Below are 20,465 nucleotides of genomic sequence, written 5' to 3' on the forward strand. Positions count from 1 at the left end.
GCATTCATGAGAATGATATTTGCCATTATCTATCTATCTATCTATCTATCTATCTATCTATCTATCTATCTATCTATCTATCTATCGATCGATCTATCTTTCTACTGTATCTATCTATGTTTTTAGTCAGACATGAAATATGTCGGAGAAGATCCTAAGGGATGGAAACATTGCCTTTTAAGAGAAAATAAATGGTAGTCTCTGTAAATTGTCATCACATTTTCAATGAAAATATAATTCCAGTTGGCAGGCATACACCTGCCTCATAGTTGTAACTAAGCACATACGACATGCAGTTTTATCTTATTCCAATAGGAGGCGCTTGGGCTGGGATTGGTTTGAAAAGGTTCATTGTGTTTATCATCCAATCATCCGGTAGATGGCAGTGGCATAGCTCTCCGAATGCTACAGCCAAAGAAGCCACCGTATCATTTTTCACTATCGTTTCTCCCATCCACTTCAGCATTACAGAACCGGAAAGAGCTGCTTGCAAGTGTCATTTAAGCGAAACGTTGGTGGATCAACCTGGAAGTTCTGTATTAGCCTACACTGCTCTACGTCGATCAGTGAAATATTTCATGTAACTGGTGAAGCTGGTCATATTTCAAGCATGTAACGGAATATTTGAAGACACCGATATCGTAGCGATCTGGAACGATTAATCCCAATAATCCTACCTTTAACTGGGAGGTAAGATTTAAAAGGTTGCTGCGGTTGTTGCTGCGGGGACAGGTTTGCTAGCAAGCGCTACTAGCTAACGTTATCTATCTTAGCCATAGCTGGTCGGCTAACGTTAGTTGGAGCTATTCCAGCCACATTATCTGTGGCTTCTACATCCCAGTTGTGTCAAAAATAATGCAATTATCTGAATCCGAAAAAAAACTTGGAAGCCAGGTTAAGCTCACTGTGTAATGATGCTGGCTTTGCAGCGGTGACGTTTTTAGGATAGGTTAACGTTAGCCTTCTAGCTATTTTGTTGGCCGGCTGTCAAATGATCTTGTCAGCTTTCACTGGTTAGCACGGCATTTGCAGACCTTTCCCATTCGGTCGCTAGCTAATTTAGCTAATTCGCATGTCATCAATCCGCTATGTAGCGATGGTGTCACTGTGATGAAGAGTAACCCTAACCTAAACATCGTCTTTCCATCATAACATCTTTGTTCATCTGGTGATTGCGGAAGCTTCACAAGCGTCTTGTTTGAACTAATGTAAAATAGGTTCGTCCAGTCTTCTAGTTAGCTAGCATTAACGTGTTAGAGCTAGCTTGACTACGGCATTATCGTAACGGCTACGTTATAAGCTAACGTTAGCTTACTTGAATTTGTAACATTAGCTAACCACCAATGATGGTGTAACGTTTCTAATATATGAGTCTTTGAGTAAAATAATTTGGGTCGTATAATCGTCTAATCTCTATTATAAATCACTGAATCTAACACCACGTTGCTGTCACGCCCATGTCAAATATTTAACGTCAACGTCTGCTGTGTCACCTTCTTGTATACGTGTGGTGGAATGGTTTGTACAGTAACATTGATTTGCGGTAACGTAAATTACAAAGTACCCTTTTTTTTATTAATCGATAACGTTAATGTTTCGATCAGCGTTAAGGCTGACCTGTCAGACGAGCATCAGCACCAGCTTCAATCAAAGGTAACGTTAACGTCATATGAGGATGTGGGCTACTGTAGGCTGATGCTTGAAAGATATTTATACTTGAATTTCAGGCATCAAAAATATTTGCCATTGTCAGCATAATTGGTTTATACGCATTTGTACCCTTTTCCCTTTGTACACAAACCCCAGAGGATTTGTTTAATGCCACCTGTAGCCCTGAGAGCTTCACTGAATTTGCTATAGATGTGTAGATTAGTTTAAAGTGTCATCTGTATGCTCAAGTATGACTGGAGTGAAAGTCATTAGCGCTATCATTATTTAGTCAACAAGTTAGATGTAAGACTTTCATAGTATTGTTCTAGCATAAACTGCTGTCATAAATTATATTGATGGAGCAAATCTTCCTTTTCCTCTTCTTCTTCTTCTTCTTCTTCTTCTTCTTCTTCTTCTTCTTCTTTTCTTCACCAAAAATATACGTTTGATACGCACTCCCATTTTATAGGAGTGGAATAGGCTATCCCCGCTAAGCACTTCTAAATGATTCTTAGCCTTGATAGTAGGTTCACTATTAGCACAATACCTACAGAAATATCTGCAGTTTGTAGGCTGTCACTGCTTTTTGCCTGTGCATTGCACAGGCAAAAAGCATGTCTTGTTCCAAAGAGGAAGCTCACAGCTATCGGTTGTAGTTTGGCAGTACTAGTGTTATATGTCTAAAGGAATCTGAAGATTTCCCCCCTTATTTTGCTGGCTTAATTGTTTGTTTGGAAGTATTCTGTAGATCTAGATATGAGAGTGAATGTATTGTTTTGTATTTTTTGGCATGGCCTCTTATCTGCAATCTAGGCCTACCTTTGACCTTGACTTTGTTGTTACCCAAGCACGAGATTCTATACCAGAGGTTAGAGCTTTGCTCCAGTCTCAGGGCTTGTCCCCTGACATGTCATGTGTTGTCTGGTTCTTTTGGTATATCTGAGGCATCTGGTCAAGATGTTCACTGGAATAACACTGCTAGGTTGTGTGAATGTGTTAATTTTATAGAGAACACAATTCATCGCCTAAAACGTATATATATTTTTTGGAATAAAATAATATTGAACCCTAAATACAGGGAAGTATGCAGCATCAGTGTCTTGAGCGTAGTATTGGGATTTGTACCATAATTGTTATATTTTCAGAAATGCATTCAGAATGGTTCATAATTATATTCACAAATATTTTAAAAAATCCTTTTGAGTAAGCATTATAGCCTAAACTGCTTATGAATATAGGCCTACTGTTACAATATTGCATACAAAATTACACATTACATGCCAGTATACAATTGAACAGTAGGCCTATTGATATAACACACTTTTATTATATTAGAATGGCAATAGATATCAGCCGTTTGACACTAGAACAATTCAAGAATTGTCAAAACTGTATCACAAGGGAATGCAGGTGCTGGAGCCAAGGCAATGCAACATGAAAAAGTATATTAAGTCAGCACACTGTAGCTCCCTTTTAATGCAGCTTTAATGAGATTCCCCAAACAGTGATATTTTGAGCTTTATGCTTTTCTGGATAATGCTGGTGTAATGTAAGGTGTAAATATATAACTGACTCTACTTCATAAGATGTAGGCCTACGTGTATTATTATACTATGATGAGGCTTATACTATAATACTGGAAGATGAAGACAGTTATATAGTTAATTCTAATTGTTTCTATGGCAATTAATCATCAACTAAAATGTCATGATCAGGACAGGTATATTCACAAAAAATCAAAGAGAGTGTTATTTGTACAGCAACAGAACTGACTTGTGTCTTTTTCTTTGTTCTTTTGTTCCTGTCCCATGTCTTTCCTTCATCCATCTGGCAGTGTGTGTGAGTGATGCCTTTGGGGTCGAGCAGTGACTGTCCTCACCTTGAGTGTGTAGGTGAGATCACCAAAGAGGAGCTCATCCAGAAGTCTCATGTGAGTATGGCCCGCACAATGACACTGTCAGTGGCCAAGGATTTTCCTGTGCTGACAAATTGATTTGGTCCTCTTGACCTTCCAATGTAACGCATACACAAGCCAGGTTTCCATCCAACTTTTTAATGTCAATTTTGAACTGCAAGAGGGGATGGGTTAACTTCAGATTTGTATGGGTAAAATTGATTCTGTTAAATGGATACAGGTTTAGTCACATCAAATCACCTTTCTTTTGATTTCATTACATTTCTGTCATTCCAACTTCCTTCTGATGTTACAACTGTTCAATATTCTTGCCTGTCCATTTATAATTTGCGTAACCAACATAATCTGTTGGATTAAACTGTCTGTACACATTAAACGTCAGGTGATTTGTTTGGTAGCTTCTTCCTGTCCCAAGCTCTCTCTCCCCCCACATCTTACTGATCTGCAGGCATTCAGTGAGGTGGTAAGCCGGAGATGGCCGGCACTAAAGGCCTGCCACCTGTGGTGGAGTTGCCCTCTGTCTGAGTGGCATGAGGGGAACAGAGACACAATTTACACAAACCTCTTTTGAAAGTACTTCAGCAATCTAGAGCCTGGTGATAATAGATATATCCATAAAAACAGAAAGAAAGGATATAAAAAGGAAACAGACATTTTATCACTAAGGCATGAACCTGCAGTAACTATTTTTGTCCTTCCAGTAAGCCAGTGGAGGCCAAATGCAATAGCAGCACCATCTTAAATGCTTTGCTTTGGGATGTTCTGTAGGATTGTGACTGTTGGGTTGTAATAGAATTCTCTGTGTTGCAGTCAGCATGTTCAGTGCATCACAGTTCATTGCCCTCTCTTCCCTGCATGTTCCCAGGGCCAGTGCCAGGACTGCAAAGTTGGTGGACCAAACCTCTGGGCTTGCTTAGAGGTAAGTGGCCCTGGACTGGACAAGTTCTCCCTCACTGCTTTAACTGCCATCGTAATGTAGCGTTGCACCACCACCACCTCCAGAATTATTAAGTTTGTCAGCAGTGTTTCATTTAAAGATTTAATGGCCCATGACGAGAAGGCATTACAGTGTTATATGCAGTCCTGAACACTGTGTACTTGACTGCTTCCAGGTTTACTAATGAGTGCTGCTTTGGCACTTAGAGAGAACCGGGCTAGTCAATGCATTTCCTTTTCCACCATTTTGCTGAGTGGGCTCATGCCCGTTTTTGCTGTAATGGAGTCGTTTGCCTGTCGTAAACGCCTGTGTGTGTGTGTGTGTTCGTGTGTTTTCTCTCCTGTCTGCAGAATGGCTGTGCCTATGTGGGTTGCGGAGAGTCCCACGCTGACCACAGCACTGTCCACTCTCAGGTGAGTGAATGATGGGTTGAGCTGCGCATGCACACACATGCTGCAGTGCACCCCCACCCCACCCCACCCCATGGCACAAATAGTTGGGGAGAGGGAGTAGTACTGGTGCTGATGTCAGCTTTTTGTAGCATGTGTGAAATACACTGAGCATCATGCGGTCTTGGTAGCAGAAATATACAGTACATTCACTTTAGTGCATCATATCTGTTGAACTCCAGATGGAACAGAATTGATGTGGCTGAAGTCACAGTAAAAAAAAAAAGAGTGGGCATGCATTGCCAGTCCAGTGAGCTTTCACCCATTTGCTATTACACATAGGCCCTGTGCTCTTACATAAATAAGCCAATAGTCTTTCCTTGTCATGGTTAAAAATGAACCAAAAGGGCACTGGATTTATTTTTAACCACAGTGCACTTGCACCCTGTGATCACTTACTTTAAGTTCGAAATAACTTTAAGTAATTTCATTAGATGTCTAAGTACAGCTGACTGAAACAACAGTAATTTTCAGTCTGTTGAAAGATTAGCCAGGGCAAAGTATATGAAAGATTTTCACAGCGCTACTCGTTGCTTAGCATTTCTCTCCCTTTGAGACCGAGCTGGTAAGCAGTACTTGTAAGAGTCAGCGTCTGAAAATGTGGTTGTAGGGGCTCAATTGGATCATCCATTATTAATCAGTGTTCCATATTCATCAGTGAGTCCCCCCCCCCCCCCCCCCCCCCTCCACAAATCCCCCTGTAATGCCGCCTCTTTGGTGGTGCTGCACTCCTTAGTCAGCCTAGGTCTGTGGAGACATAATAACCTACATTTTCTCTCTATCCCTCCCCCTCCCTCCCTCCCTCTTTCTCGTTCTCCCTGAATCTCTGTGATTGCAAGACCGGTTTCTATAAATTCACTCAAATCGAGAGAATAAATGTTCGCATCCATAGGAAAATTTCAGCAATTGATTTGTATGCTTGGGCGAGGGAGAATTGTACATACCTGCCTTGTGATGTTTCACCTGCTTCTCACTATGCAAGCAGGAAGGGTTTGGATGTGGTTTTGTCTGCTTGTTAGTGTGCTGCTGAACCTTTGTGAACGCTCGGTAGGTTTGTGGGCCTTGAGGGTGCTGTATAAGAACTCAACATTGTCATGAACGTTTCCTTTATTTGCCTTTGGGTGAGTCGGGTCCTTAACTGAAACAGGCAGCCTTAATTAGTGCTGTTACCCCCTCGGAGGCCAGCCTGTGCCTCCATCCGTGATTGGCTAATCTGCAGTGCGCAGTGACAGAGATCAAAGTAGGACGCCAGAGGGAAAGAGAGTGAGGCATGTGAATGAGGCTCAGTCGAGAGCTCTCTCTCTCTCTCTCTCTTGTTCTCTCACTCTCTTGCTCACTCTCTCTCTCCCTCTCTCCCAGTGGAAGGCAGGCAGGATTAGTCCACAGTTGGGAGTAGTGGTGTAAGGCCCATATCTTAAAGCATAATGTGCAACACCCGTAATAGGATCGGGAGTTTAGTTTTTTTCCCCCACCACATCTTGGTTACACAAGCCAATTCACAACTAAAACAACAGTCAATAGTGTTATAAATAAGAGCAGTGGCTAACAATGCCGTGTGACCTCACTCCTTAGCGTGAGCAGATCTTACACTGCAGGGGCTATGATGGAAGACTTTATCATGTTTAAACACATTCCAGCTCAATTCCAGAGATATAATTATTTCTGATGTGGTGTGTCTCAAACAATAGTGTAATAGTTTTGTTAGACGATTGTCTTTAGGGGGGCTCTAACAGAGAGGCTGCGGAGTGGCTTTGACATTGCTGTGTTTGTGCGAGCTCCTGCTGAAAGCTAATCTGACCACATGAATAATGCAGGCCACTCTGGTGCAGACCAGCTGCGGCCTGTCTGTCTGTCTGTCTGTCTGTCTGTCTGATCGCCCGTGCAGACCCTCGTAGCCTCCGTGCAGATGGGGCTCAGCAGCTACATTCAGACAGTGTCCACTTCTGTTTTTCTTATCAGGTCTCGGACTAAAAGAGAACTTCAATGAAAATCTCCTTTGGGAAGAAAAGCTTTAAGTTTAGGACTAACCTTCATCCATGTACAGAAAGTTGCCCCACAGTGAATGTAGGCTTACGTTATGCTCTGCTTTGGCATACAGGTAGCTCCTGTAGCACTGACTGGACCCTATTGTTCTATTCTAGTTTTGTGTCATTGTTTCAGAAAAAAAGGGCTAGTCTCCTTCCGGTCCCGTGCCAGGCTAGTTAGAGTGGGGTGGGCTGGGGCCGAGGGGGCCATACTGACTAGACTCCATACTGCCATATGCTCTCTGGTGCAGGGGGCTTGGCCCGTGTTATTAGCCAGGAACACTGTGCTCTCTTGGGGTCTAAGATGGAGATTGAAGGTGAAGCACCAGGGGAGCAGATGGAGAGCTGAGGGCTCCTGCCCGGCTGGTTTTTCTTCTCCAGTTTTTATGATGTGCTGTGTGTGGGCACATGCTTTTCTCATGTGCTTTGTTTTGCTAAGGTGTGTGTGTGGGTGTGTCCTCAGCTGACAGATAAGGATATCAGTGTTTTGTTTCACCCTTTCTCTGATTTGTTACGCACTGTTATGTCATTCGCTTTTGTACGTATCCCCTGCTTGATAATGACGAGATTAAAATCAGCGTGAGTTGGTTTTGCGCTATCAAGAACACACAACATGTGTACAGAGACCGTGTGTGTGTGTGTGTGTGTGTGTGTGTCCATGAGTAAATTTTGCTGAGTGGATTAATCTCTGGCTCTCACTCCCTGTCCTCTGTAGGACACGAGGCACAACCTGACGGTGAACCTGACCACGCTGAGGGTGTGGTGCTATGCCTGTGGGAAGGAGGTGTTCCTGGAGCGCAAGCTGGGCCCGCGCTCCCCTGTGCCCAGCACCAAGCCCCTCTCTCCTCTCCCTACACCCAGCCAGGTAAGCCACCCGCCCACCCACCGAGCCGCCATCCACAGCACTGTGCCTGTCTTGAGTGGTCAGCCCTGGCATGCTGGGTGACCTCCACCTCTGCCAGGCTCTTTGAAGGGTCTCTTGTCATGCTTTAGGATGAGCTATAGATAGCAAGTTGGCCTTGCATGACGACCGGGTGAAAAGTAACAGTATGGAATAGTAAGATGAGGGGGAGCGGGAGGGAGAGAAAAGGGGAAGTGGAGTAATCAGAGTTATTTGTGAGCTGGTGAAAGAGTGCGTAGGCTTGTTTGTACCACCCATGGATTCATGGATCTCTTCCAATGGCCCTCTGCAGGAGAGCAGGGTGCCAGGCAGCCCCACCTCCCTGAGGGTGCAGCCAGCTGTGCCCTGTGAAGACCTGGACATGGAGACGGAGGAGGAGGACGACATCCGCACCAGAGGTAACCGCACAGTTCCTCATGTCTTCAGTGGACAACAGTGTCACTAACCAGCAGACCAAAGACAAGGGTTGCCATGAGAGACATTAGCCTGGTTTTACCAGACGCACTACTTCGTTTCACTTTGTAAAAGAGTCTAGGTACTCACACTTAGGAAATGTTTCCAACTGTAGCATCGTAATGGGTATAGACTGCGTTAACTTTGGTTGGGCTGGATCAATGATTTCAATTACATTGATCAGGGATTTCTAATGTTTCTTCCTACTTCGCCTAACCTTTACAAACTGATAATAAACAGCATTGGCAGTCAGGAAACAATGTATTTACCTTTGCTGTATAAATTTACACATTCCTCCGACTGCAATTTTTTGATGTTTGCAGGCGTTGCTCCTACCGTTTACCACAGCCACTTTTGATTTCGAAACTAACGTCATCCCCTCTCGTCGCTGATTGGCCCTCCATCCTGGTGGCTGAGGGAAGCGTAAACACGTTGAGAGGAGCCAGACTAGTATCTCAGTGAAATGAAAATGAGTGGAGATACTAGGCGGGCGGGGCCAGGCTAGAGAGACAGGCGAGCATATTTCAATGAGTTACAGCATCACAATGTTGACATACACAGCAGAGTAAGATTAAGCTCAATAAAGTCCAAGTCTGCACTGCACTTTAAATCAGTACAACAGTATTTTTCTCCTAAGCACACCCTAAGGTTCTGAATAGCTATCTTTTTTATGTGAAACTTCATTGACTCATGTACATTATAATGTCTTTATAATGTTGATAAATTCATACAATAAGGGGTCTTTCATAGGAAGGAAATACCTTCAGTATGTTCAACAGAATAGAGGGCCATTCACACCAAGAACGATAGCTAACGGTAACGTCAAAACAGTATCGGTCTAGCTAATATGAATGACAACGTCCACACATAAGCTATTAACGATAACAACATGAAGAGCGATATCGTCGGGGATCACATTGTCACGATTTTGACAACGATAGAAGGCTGAGAGCCAATCAGAATCCATCAAATTTTAGCCATCTCATTCATCAACACGAGGAGAGACTTTCCTTATCGTTGGTCAGCGTGGTACCTTTTATCGTTATCGTTATAGTTAGTTATTGTTCCCGGTGTGAACAACCCTTAAAGGCCTTCAAATAATCTGTGCGACCTGTATATATGTGCCTGGTGACCATGTTTGTGAAGCTGCTCTTATCTCGCTTGCACAGGTTTGACCGGGCTGAAGAACATTGGGAACACCTGCTACATGAATGCAGCGCTGCAGGCCCTCTCCAACTGGTGAGAATCACACAGAGCTGCTCGTTTCCCACCCAGCAGCCAAGCTCAGATCAGCACTGTTGGTTTCTGTTGGTGTGTGGTTTTGAATTAGCAAAAAAGAACTTTGTGTCTAGCTATTGGAGAGGGATCCTGTGCAAATCGCTGCAGTACTGTGCACCACTTAAGACAGTCAAGATGGCCTTTTGTTCTGCCCTCTGGGTGTGTTCAGATCGAATATGTCTCCTCTCTCTCTCTCTTGCTCTCTCTCTCTCTTGCTCTCTCTCTCTCTTGTTCTCTCTCTTGCTCTCTCTCTCTCTCTCTCTCTCTCTCTCTCTCTCTCTTGTTCTCTCTCTCTCTCTCTCTTGCTCTCTCTCTCTCTTGCTCTCTCTCTCTTTTGCTCTCTCTCTCTCTCTCTCTTGCTCTCTCTCTCTCTCTCTCTCTCTCTCTCTCACTCAGTCACTCACTCTTTTCTGCTCAGTCCGTCTTGGCTTTCATTAAGTTTCACCGTTCGATTGGGTCTTGAGGACTTGCCTGCTTGGGGGACATTGTCTGGGGAGGTCTTATTACACTCATGCCCCTGAGGCAACGGGCAGCTGCCTCCGTGTAACCTAAGGCCATGGGCTATTTGAGTGCATATTCCCCCTAATGCACAGAAGCACTCTGTGCGCACAGAGGGGGCAGATGTGAGGCATCAAGGAAGATGGGCTGGGGAATGCGGATTCGGAGAGATATGGTCAAACCGGAGTCGTGTGTGAAATGGCTCTGAAGTAAAGTGGGGCAAAATGTGCAATGCTGATGGAGGACTTGATTGACAGAACTTGATTGAGTAATGAGGGGGAAACTCACTGCAGAGGCAGGTGCATAGCAAACTGGAATATTTTTTTTCTTTCTCTTTTTTCACACATTTATTTATTTACCTACTTACACACTGACAAAATGAATGAAAGCTAAATTGACTATTCTTGCTTCGGTACTGAAGACCTTTGCGTTTGATATTTAACACTTCCTCTTTCCTCTGGCACAGTCCTCCTCTGACCCAGTTCTTCCTGGACTGTGGTGGCCTTGTGAGAACCGACAAGAAGCCAGCACTCTGCAAGAGCTACCAGAAGCTGGTCCTAGACCTCTGGCACAAAAGCAGGTGTGTGCTTAAAAGCCTCTGTTTCATTATCAGTGATTGAGTGTTGCTCAGTTTTCACACATGCAGGGAGCCTCTGTAATGGAGACGTTGTTTTTCCTCTGCAGGCCTTCCTATGTTGTGCCCACAAATCTGTTCCAGGGAATCAAGTCAATCAACCCTATGTTCAGAGGATACTCACAACAGGTTTGTTCTTTTTTCCCCTCAGACAAAATGCATTCAGTTCATTTGTCAGAGCATAGATTCTTTGCATGTGATGTTTTATAATTCTTGTATGATAATGTATTCTTCATTCCAAAATAAAGAGCCCTAACTGAACATTTATGATCACAATCACATCTCTCTTTCCCTTTCATTAAGTGGGTTTTAGAAAGTAATGGTGCTTTGGAAGTAATTGCCATAATGTGGTTGTTGCCGCACTTGTTTAGTTGCTGTAGAAACCAGTCCCTAGAGCAAGATCAGTGCTTGATCTGCCTCCGTGACTATAGTGGCCTTTAATGAATCCTCACAGAGTGTGGCCTGCACCCAAAGGCTTGGCTGATGCCCTCAGAAAGGTTGCATTCAGCCACACCGTAGTGTACCACTTCTCCACACAGCACATCACCACCACCCCTTCCTGTGTTGTTCCAGCAATCTAATTTATTCTACCGTAGCCCTTCTAAATGAGGAAACTTCTCATATGCATCATGGAGACACACACACAGAGAGAGAGAGAGACTCAATTGTTGCGTACTTTGCGTACTTTGTTGAGGAAAAGGAAACCTTCTGCGCCTCCTATTTGGAGAGCTTGTCCTTCCGTTCCCAGCAGTACGGAGCCTGCCCATCTGTCTGCCAGGGCCATTTGGCTGAGTGCTGCGTGTTGGCGCATGCTTTAAAGCTGGCCACCGAGTTTTCACAGTGGTGGCCGCTGGTGAATATTTATCAGTGATGCCTCAGGCGAGTGGACATTTAGCATGTTGACGAGTGAAAGACTGCAAGGTGCACGGTGGTGATGGGGGAGGAGGGGAGGCCTGAGTTGGACCCACTGCCAGTAATGTCACTCAGAGGGGCTGGACTCTCATCCATCACCTAGGGAAGGGGAAGACCGTGTCAGGGCTGAGCCACTGGCCATCAACAGTGGGGTGTTTTGTCTGGGCTGTCCCTTTAAGGATGGATGCCCTCCCCATCTTGTTGTGCAGTGCACAGTTCTAGTGTGCTGAGACAAGAACAGGAGTCTGGAGGTCGGTGCTCTTTGGGAGGACTTCTTTCACATCATTGCATCACATCTGTAAGGGTGTCTTGTTTAAATAAGGCTGTGCCAGTGAAGAAAATATGATGATGTATCTGTCAGGCCATCTACTATTTTACTGATGTCCCCTTGGTACAACATCCCTCTCTTTTCTGATGTAAGTGTACCAGTGAGAAGGTATTTCATCATATTTGTGATCCACTGCTGCATCTGTGAGTCCCAAGAGGAGACTAAACTAGACAAAAATAAATAAATGGTCCATTCACTGCCTTTGTAGTGATTGTGTGTGTGTGTGTGTGTGTGTGTGTGTGTGTGTGTGTGTGTGTGTGTGTGTGTGTGTGTGTGTGTGTGTACACGCTCCCCGGTACAGGACTCCCAGGAGTTCCTGCGCTGCTTGATGGACCAGCTGCATGAGGAGCTTAAGGAGGCCATCCTGGAGCCAGAAGACCAGAACGGCTCGGTGGTGGCGATGGAGGAGGGCATGGCGGAGGACTGCAGTGACAGCCGCAGCCAGTCCGACAACGACTTCCAGTCCTGCGAGTCCTGCGGCAGCAGCGAGCGCGCCGACAGCGATGCGGCAGGAGAACCGGTCACTGGCATGGGCGCGGGCGGCGGGGTCGAAGCTCACCGCTTGGCTGGCGAGTCCAACGAGGCGGAGCTGCTGATCCCGGACGAGGCACAGGCCAACCGGCAGTGGCAGAAGGAGAAGAATCTGATCAACGACCTTTACCGCGCCGGCTCCCACACCGACCTGGACAAGGACGTGGACACGGCCAGTGAACCCACGCCCATCATCAGCAGCCAGGGGGCCATCAAGAGCCGCAACACAGGTACCACGGACAACCACGGTCACCTCACTGCACACACACACACAAAGGCTTTATGGTTTGTTATTGGTCTGTCAGTTAGCTGTGTGCTGTGCTATGTGCTTTTGGCTCTTTCAGGTTTTGTCCTTCTCAATGTCTGTCTGTCCAATTTGTTGGCATTGCAAAGGCTTTTTCACTGTTTAATAATGGCACATTCTCTGTGGAAAATGCCAGTCATTTATTTATGATTGGAAAAAAAAAACAAAAAAACAGGGATGGTTGTTTCGCTCTCAGAAATGTCATTTGGCTGTGGCCCTTGGTTTGGGCTTCTTATCTTTCTGTGTTGATATTGGATACTGAGTGAGCTGCTGATTTTTCCACTGTGGCTGTGCCGGCTGCTTAAGGCTTCTCTCGCTGCTGTGTGTTTCAGACCCCTGTCCTGAGTCGCAGGTCAGTAGCAGCAGCAGCCACGTCGTCCCCCGGCTGCAGAGCCCCACTCTCGCTGACCCCATGCTCCCCAAGGTCTCCAGCAGCCCCCCCAAATCAGCCGCCATGTGGCCCAGCCTCGCCACCGCTCACAAGAAAGGTGACCGCAGCACCGAGCCCCGACTGCTGTCCAGTGTTCCAGTGGTCCTTTGCTCTCAAACATTTTTCCTCTCTCTTGTTGACATTTTCGTTGCGCATCAGCGTGCCCGTGCTCATTGGTCTTTCTGTGTGTGAAATCCTCTCCCTGCAGTGCCCATGTTTGCGCCGACCAAGAGTAAACGTCAGCGAAAGTACCGCAGTGTGATCTCGGACGTCTTTGACGGCACTATCGTCAGCTCGGTCCAATGTCTGACCTGTGACAGGGTGAGTGTTCTGTGTGTGTTAGTCACTCTGCCTGACCACAAATGGGTATATATATATATATATATATGAGGCAATACACCAAGCTTTTTCAGCCAGGGCTTTCAGGTCTTTCCACTGCTCTGCTCTGTAGGCTGCTGCTGTAACAACTCTATTTAAATATGGGGGCACGTTGTCATTGCTCGGTCAGGCTGAGTGATCGCTACTTCAGCCTTGTTGCATTGGCCCTGTAATTAGCATTAGCGTTGTGTACAGCTGGAGGGCACGTGTCCAGATGGGGAGCTGTGTATTACTCATCCACTGGAAAGCAGCTTTTGACGCATGACTCACTTCTTGTTAATATGGAAGCCCCTTGGGAATATTGTCACTGTCCCATCATCCCCCACCCACCCACCCACTCCTGTCTCGCTCTGCCATAGGTGTCCGTCACCTTGGAGAACTTCCAGGACATCTCGCTGCCCATCCCGGGGAAGGAGGACCTGGCCAAGCTGCACTCGTCCTCTCACCAGACGGCGCTGGTGAAGGTGGGCTCCTGTGGCGAGGCCTACGCCCCGCAGGGCTGGATCGCCTTCGTCATGGAGTACATCAAGAGGTGGGGCTCTGCTCGGTGTGGCCCTGGTCTCGGAGGCCTGGATTCAGCCGCCAGACCGGAGTCTTAGGAAAAAAGGCACTTATTTGCTGTCTGTTGGCTGAGGAAGTTGGATGAAGGCAAAGTTTAGCTCTTCCAAATGTTGCTGGTTTTAGGAGAAAGAGATTTTCTTTTATTCATTGAATGGCAAGTTGGAATAGTTTGTCTAGCATGACTACATGGGACTACATTCTAAAGGTTTACTATACCTTATACTATATATACACTGCTTAATGGCAAGGCCGTATATATATTTTTCATGTAGGGCATTGCATTGCGTTGCCATGTGCAGTAGCATTGAAGAAAACATGGCTGTCAGATAATGTCATGTAAATCAGATGCTGAGAATCAGCCAAACTAGTGGGTTGCGTGGTGAGGGGGCTCCGTGCTATAAGCAGAAATCTTTGAACCCGTGAAATGAGATGCGCATAGCGCAAATGAGATTCCTGTTGATCTGCCGCAGGAGTAGCATCTTGGCTATTAGCAAAAAATATCATATTATATCCTTGTAGGTATACTTCCACTTCAACGTGCTCTGCATAGTTCGCTGAAATAAAGTGCACATGCACTCCACTGTTAGGGGTGCTGTTTACGCATGTCTAATGGCTATTTCTACTTTCTGCCAGTTGGTTCTGGGGACCTGTAGTGACACTACAGGACTGCCTGGCTGCCTTTTTTGCCAGAGATGAACTGAAGGGTAAGGATTTCTAATACAATTCTAATCTATTTTACAAAAGCTTCATCATTGTTTCTATTGTGTCTAATCTGCATAATTATACTGTATCTCAATTAATTGTGTATGTGTGTGTGTGTGTGTGTGTGTGTGTGTGTGTGTGTGTGTGTGTGTGTGTGTGTGTGTTACCACAGGAGACAATATGTATAGCTGTGAAAAATGCAAAAAGTAAGTATGCACATACCAATGTAAAATTGTATGTGTATAGATCAAAGGTGAAGGATGTTCCTGTGTGTCATTTATTAACCAAGAGGAAAATCTATGTTTCTGTTCCATCCTCAGGTTGAGGAATGGGGTCAAGTTCTGCAAAGTGCAGAATCTGCCAGAGGTAAGAGGACCAGATGGCTCAGCAAATAATAAGCCAGATTTCGGTCAAATTCATATGGAGGACCAGAATCTGATCAGAACACTTTTAATATAATATGACTATTAGGATCTAAGGCTAGAGTTTGGTGACATTTCAGACAGGTTTGAGTGCTCACAAGGGGCTCGACTGCCCAGTGAATCAGAATCAGTCGTTGCATAATATATTCCCACATATAACTCGCCCCTGTGTATTAACCTCAAAATAGAAGAAATTTAGAAATGTATAAACCTCAGTTAATAGATGGGGAAATTCCAGTGAAACAATATCTATCCTCTTTTGTCGTCTTGTATTCCCTGTCCCCCTGCAGATCCTGTGTATTCACCTGAAGCGCTTCAGGCACGAGCTGATGTTTTCCACCAAGATCTCCACCCACGTCTCCTTTCCACTGGAGGGCCTGGACCTGCAGCCCTTCCTGGCCAAAGACGGCTCCGCCCAGACTAGCAGCTATGACCTGCTGTCCGTCATCTGCCACCACGGCACCGCCAGCAGTAAGTCCGCAGGCCTCAACATCAGATGGAACTGATGAAGTTTGTCCCATCGTGATTTGTTGTGTAAAGATGTAATGTCTGGAATTAGAATCTGGAATGTTCGGAATCAGATGGACTAGTTATAGTCATTGATTTAGCACGGCCTTTGGCAAGTGTTTGCTGGAGCTGATGGGGTGTGTAATTGTGACGCCTCGCTTTTATAGGTGGCCATTACATTGCCTACTGTCGGAACGACGTCAACAACCTGTGGTACGAGTTTGACGACCAAAGCGTCACAGAAGTCTCGGAATCTTGCGTCCAAAATGCGGAGGCCTATGTGTTATTCTACAAGTAAGACTCCCTTTTACAATGTGCTGTGTATTCCATGTCATTTTTTTACCTCCCCCCCCCCATAAATGCACAAATAGGCTGACACCAGACATAATTTCACTGCTTTTCTTACTTCCAGTAACTATATGCATGTGACAATAAACTTCCTTGTATCCTTGTCAATCCAGGATATCATTGAGTCATTGTACGACGTATTTTTTCAGAAAAGTAAAAAAAAAAATATGACCCAGGTGTCAGTGAGCTGAGCACCTGTTCACAAATCAGTAGTTTACATGAACGTTTCACATTGCTAGAAGCTGTAAAAACTTTGTGCTGTGCAGACATTTTGCTCTACCTGGTCTTTTGCCGAAGCTTGTAGCTGTATGGGACCATAACTCTTCATCTTTATGGCTTTGAGCCCTGTCATCTCGGTAACGCCAGGCCGGTTTCGAGAGGAGTGATTAATGATCTGGACTGCTAGGTTGTTAAGGCTGGACGCAGTGCAGCCTGTGGTCTGGGAAAAGCGAAGGGTTGGGATGGTGGGCGGATGGGCGTTTGAATGCTTGATGTTATTGTAGAGGAGAGTTGAAGTGGGTAGTGTGATGTGTGTGGGTGTGTTTCTCTTGCTTTGCTCCTGCCGTAGTGTCTGTTCTTCAGCAGTTTTAAAGAGCAGCTAAAGGATTTGTCGACAGTGATGGTGTGGGATGATGTTTGGGCTGTTTCCAATGCTAAATTAAGCTGTTGCTGTATCTGTCTGTGGTAAATGGTGCACAGTTCTTTCTTTTAAGGGTACAGTAAGGGTACAGTAAGTGCACTTGTTTGCATTGCCAAATGCCTTTAAATTTAACACAGGTGTGTTTGTGTACACAACCTCAAGAGTCTTGTGCATGTGTCTTCCGCTCCCATCACAATGTAAACAACTTTTTCCTTTGTCCGTCCGCGCAGGAAGAGTAACGAGGAGGCCCTGAAGGAGCGACGGAGGGTCAACAGCCTGGTCAACATGATGGAGCCTAGCCTCCTGCAGTTCTACGTGTCGCGCCAATGGCTCAACAAGTTCCGCACGTTTGCCGAGCCAGGACCCATCTCCAACAATGACTTCCTTTGCACTCATGGCGGTAAGGTCACGTTTCACCTCAACTGTCTCTTTACCAGAGACGTCTAAGCAGGGAGCGCCTGGCTGCCTTTAGACAAAGTATAAATAGAAGAAACTTTCTGAAAGGTGTTGCTGATACAGATACTTAATTATTGCCATACAACAGTGTTGATGGTGATTATTTAGGTACTGCATGGTTGTATCTCAGTTCATCAAGCATACAGGCCCCAAAAAACATTACAACACACACACAGTTTGAAAACAACAATGAATATGTTAGGTCTATGTCCCCAGAATGTCAAGCTGTGTGTTTTGTTGTGATTTTTGTCTGATGAAGTGTATTTTCCCTCCTAAACCTATGTAGGCGTGCCGCCACACAAGGCCTCTTACATAGACGACCTGGTGGTGATGCTGCCCCAAAACGTCTGGGACCATCTCTATAGCAGGTGGGAGCTTGTTTGCCTCTCCATGTTGTCTTGTGTGTTGGGAGTACGTTGGTGCAGTACAGGCCATCCTGTTTGAAATGGTGCTTAAGGTCCCTCTTTTTAACCACGCACAGGTATGGAGGAGGGCCTGCTGTCAACCACTTGTACGTCTGCCACACTTGTCAGATGGAGATCGAGAAGCTGGAGAAGAGACGCAAGACTGAGCTGGACATGTTTGTCCGGGTAGGGCATTTTGCACATTTCCTACAGTGCAGGATTATGAAGTGCATATGAGATATGAGAGCATTTTGGGGATTTGGAGGATATTTGGACTTGAGAAGGATGGTCCTATGAGGGAGGTAAGTCTTAGTCCCACAACTCCCCTGTCTTCATTAATTTATGAAAGCAAATGTACTTGATTTCAGCTACAGTTTCCTGCTCTGAGGGAGCGGGGACGAGGTAATGGGCCAGAGGAGAGGATGAGGAGGGATTAATGCACTCCCCCTCGTGTTGATTGATCTTTGTATTATCGAGTCAAAGTGGACCGAAGGAGAAGATCTATTTTCAAAGCCTTTGTTCTGCCTCACTCGGATCCTGGTGTACATCTGACATCTTATCCCCCCCCCCCCCCCCCCTTTTTCTCCGTCGTCTGCGTAGCTGAATAAGGCATTCCAGGAGGAGAAGTCTGCTGTGGTCATTTACTGCATCAGCATGCATTGGTTCAGAGAGTGGGAGAGCTTTGTCAAAGGCAAAGACAGCGGTGAGTCACGTCCTGCACTATGGACCTGGAGTGAGCCTATCCTCATTACATGATGTGTGTTTAATGTTCTTCTGTGTAACTAAAGTCTGTATAATTAGGTGGTTCATTATCACGGTGTTTAGGACTGAATTTCCATTCATTTCTATTCCATCGTTTCAAATGGAGCTACAGCCATCTGGACTGTGTTCACTCCACAGTTAGTAATATAAGTATGTCATGGTTAGCTTCGAACTTCGAATAACTGGCCTTTCTTATTCTTCCTCATAGAACCTCCAGGGCCAATTGACAACTCTAAAATTGCAGTGAACAAGAATGGCCACATCACACTCAAACAAGGTAAGCATCGCAAGGCGATATCTATGATGTCATTTTAAATAAAAAAGTAAACAGGATAATTCCTTTTGTGTGGGTTTAATGGTTAGACATGTCAGATTGTCCACACCTGGCTACCTGTTTTATATGCTGTTACAAAAGATGTTATGCAAAAATGTCAACCTGTTTAAAAAGAAAAGAATTTGCATTTTGAAAAAAGTGCATATTTCCACTAAAATAAAGTTTAATTTAAAGTTAATCAGCTAAAGTTTGATGAAAATTTGTTTTTAAAAAGAGAACCGTGTTATGAAGCTTTACGTGTCCCCCCTCTCCCCGGGACAGGCGCTGACTCCGGTCAGATCTCCGAGGAGACGTGGAACTTCCTCCATTCCATTCACGGCGGGGGCCCTGTGGTGACCATGCGTTCCAGCGTGGGCCACCAGGAGACGGACACCTCCCAGGCGGAGGAGAAAATCGAGGTGGAGACGCGCACTGTCTAGCCCACACTCTCCAGGCCCCGGCTCCGCATGCCCATTCCCTGGCTGATGGCACGGCACCTGCCCCCCCTACCGAGGAAGCAAAAGAAACAACAACAAAAAATCAAACTCTGTATTTTTTTTTTTTTTTTTCCCCTTGCACTTGACTTTTATTTGTGTGTCCAAAGCGAAGTCTGCTTGTCTGATCCACCCCATGCTATCACAAATCCTCTTTCTTGACTGATCTACTCGGGATGGTGAAGAAGAAACACTGCGACAGATCAGAAATGCACATTGTGTCCTTGTATATAAGCCCCCACCCCACCCCATCAGCACTGGTGAATACTGAATACAGTCACACTGTCTGGTTGTGTATGGAGAAAAAAATGAAGCATTCAATTTTCTTGTATGCAGCTGAAGACTTGATTGATTTGCAACAGTTTCATTCTTTCCATGACCAAATTGCGCAAACATGAACTTTTGTGTTCTTGTGTAATCAAATACAGTGAATAATTACAATGCATCTGTAGATAATGGTCCAGGTGCTCCTTCCATACTCTCTAAAGTGTTGTTGTAGTGAGTGGACAAAAGAAGCAAGCTCTTACTTGCAGTTCTGATGAGCAAAATCAAAAAGGTTTAAGGGATACTAAGTACTTATGAAGTAGTCTCAGGAAAGATTTTTTTTGCACTGTACTGTAGACTCAATGCCGCATGCTATCACTAATGTCTGATCTGTATTTGAATGTACCTGTACTTAAAGTAAGTCAAGTTCATGCGCTAAATGTTATTTATCCCAGAAGGGTGTGATTTAATATAATGTTTATAAACTTTTTTTGTAGAAAATGTTTGGCAAGCCAAATTCGATAAGCATGCATGCTTAACAGGGAGATATGCAGACATGGTGTCACTAGAAGATATGCCATGCCATCTGAAATTTACAGATGTCATAAGTTGCATGCACATGCAAGATTTGCTCAACATGTACAGAATACACACAACACACATTTGCACCTCAGCTGAAATATATGTACATATTCATATGGACCTATGAAAACCTATTCCACTGGCAATCTCAAGATAAAGCATAAATGTTGAAGGGCACGATTTTTTCAATGTTCAGACTGGAAAGATGATTTTTAGAATGTGGCTTACTTGTACTAGGGAAGAATGCAGATGCAAGTTTCTCAAATGATGGTTTTGTCTGTCCTGTTTATATTTTTCTTGGCTGGATTACATTAAATGCAAAGAAATTGACCATGTGTATGGAGTTCAAGCCAAACTTGTGCTTCCAGTGTACACTGTATTCTTTTAC

At 44.9% G+C, this 20,465-nt stretch overlaps 1 protein-coding gene across 3 annotated transcripts; it reads left to right on the forward strand.

Moving 5' to 3' along the window:
- Positions 1–366: 366 nt before the first annotated feature.
- On the forward strand, positions 367–20,407 carry usp33 (ubiquitin specific peptidase 33). Of its 3 annotated transcripts, none has more exons than XM_042078230.1 (24): positions 367–690; positions 3,485–3,580; positions 4,431–4,484; positions 4,853–4,915; positions 7,691–7,840; positions 8,169–8,274; positions 9,499–9,568; positions 10,572–10,685; positions 10,790–10,868; positions 12,281–12,740; positions 13,147–13,302; positions 13,453–13,565; positions 13,982–14,154; positions 14,817–14,887; positions 15,058–15,091; positions 15,206–15,251; positions 15,598–15,778; positions 15,982–16,108; positions 17,033–17,202; positions 17,545–17,626; positions 17,740–17,848; positions 18,263–18,365; positions 18,633–18,701; positions 19,020–20,407. In XM_042078230.1, the coding sequence occupies exons 2-24, from the start codon at positions 3,497–3,499 to the stop codon at positions 19,175–19,177; spliced, it is 2,772 nt and encodes a 923-aa protein (XP_041934164.1). In that variant the 5' UTR covers positions 367–690; positions 3,485–3,496; the 3' UTR covers positions 19,178–20,407. The 3 variants fall into 3 exon arrangements, with proteins under 3 accessions (XP_041934164.1, XP_041934241.1, XP_041934308.1); XM_042078307.1 differs by lacking the exon at positions 367–690 and adding an exon at positions 1,565–1,653; XM_042078374.1 differs by lacking the exons at positions 367–690; positions 3,485–3,580; positions 4,431–4,484; ... (1 more) ...; positions 7,691–7,840; positions 8,169–8,274 and adding an exon at positions 8,308–8,842.
- The last annotated feature ends 58 nt before the right edge of the window (positions 20,408–20,465 follow it).

This window comes from Alosa sapidissima, chromosome 1 (genome assembly GCF_018492685.1).
Source record: "Alosa sapidissima isolate fAloSap1 chromosome 1, fAloSap1.pri, whole genome shotgun sequence".
Taxonomy (NCBI): Eukaryota; Metazoa; Chordata; class Actinopteri; order Clupeiformes; family Clupeidae; genus Alosa; species Alosa sapidissima.

What these genes read in the sequence shown, in the direction of transcription:
- usp33 (XM_042078230.1), top strand. Translation starts at nt 3,497, where the DNA reads ATGCCTTTGGGGTCGAGCAGTGACTGTCCTCACCTTGAGTGTGTAGGT. An exon ending in AATGTCTGACCTGTGACAGG is followed by an intron (nt 13,566 to 13,981) that starts GTGAGTGTTCTG and finishes GCTCTGCCATAG; the next exon opens with GTGTCCGTCACCTTGGAGAA. An exon ending in AGCTGGACATGTTTGTCCGG is followed by an intron (nt 17,849 to 18,262) that starts GTAGGGCATTTT and finishes TCGTCTGCGTAG; the next exon opens with CTGAATAAGGCATTCCAGGA.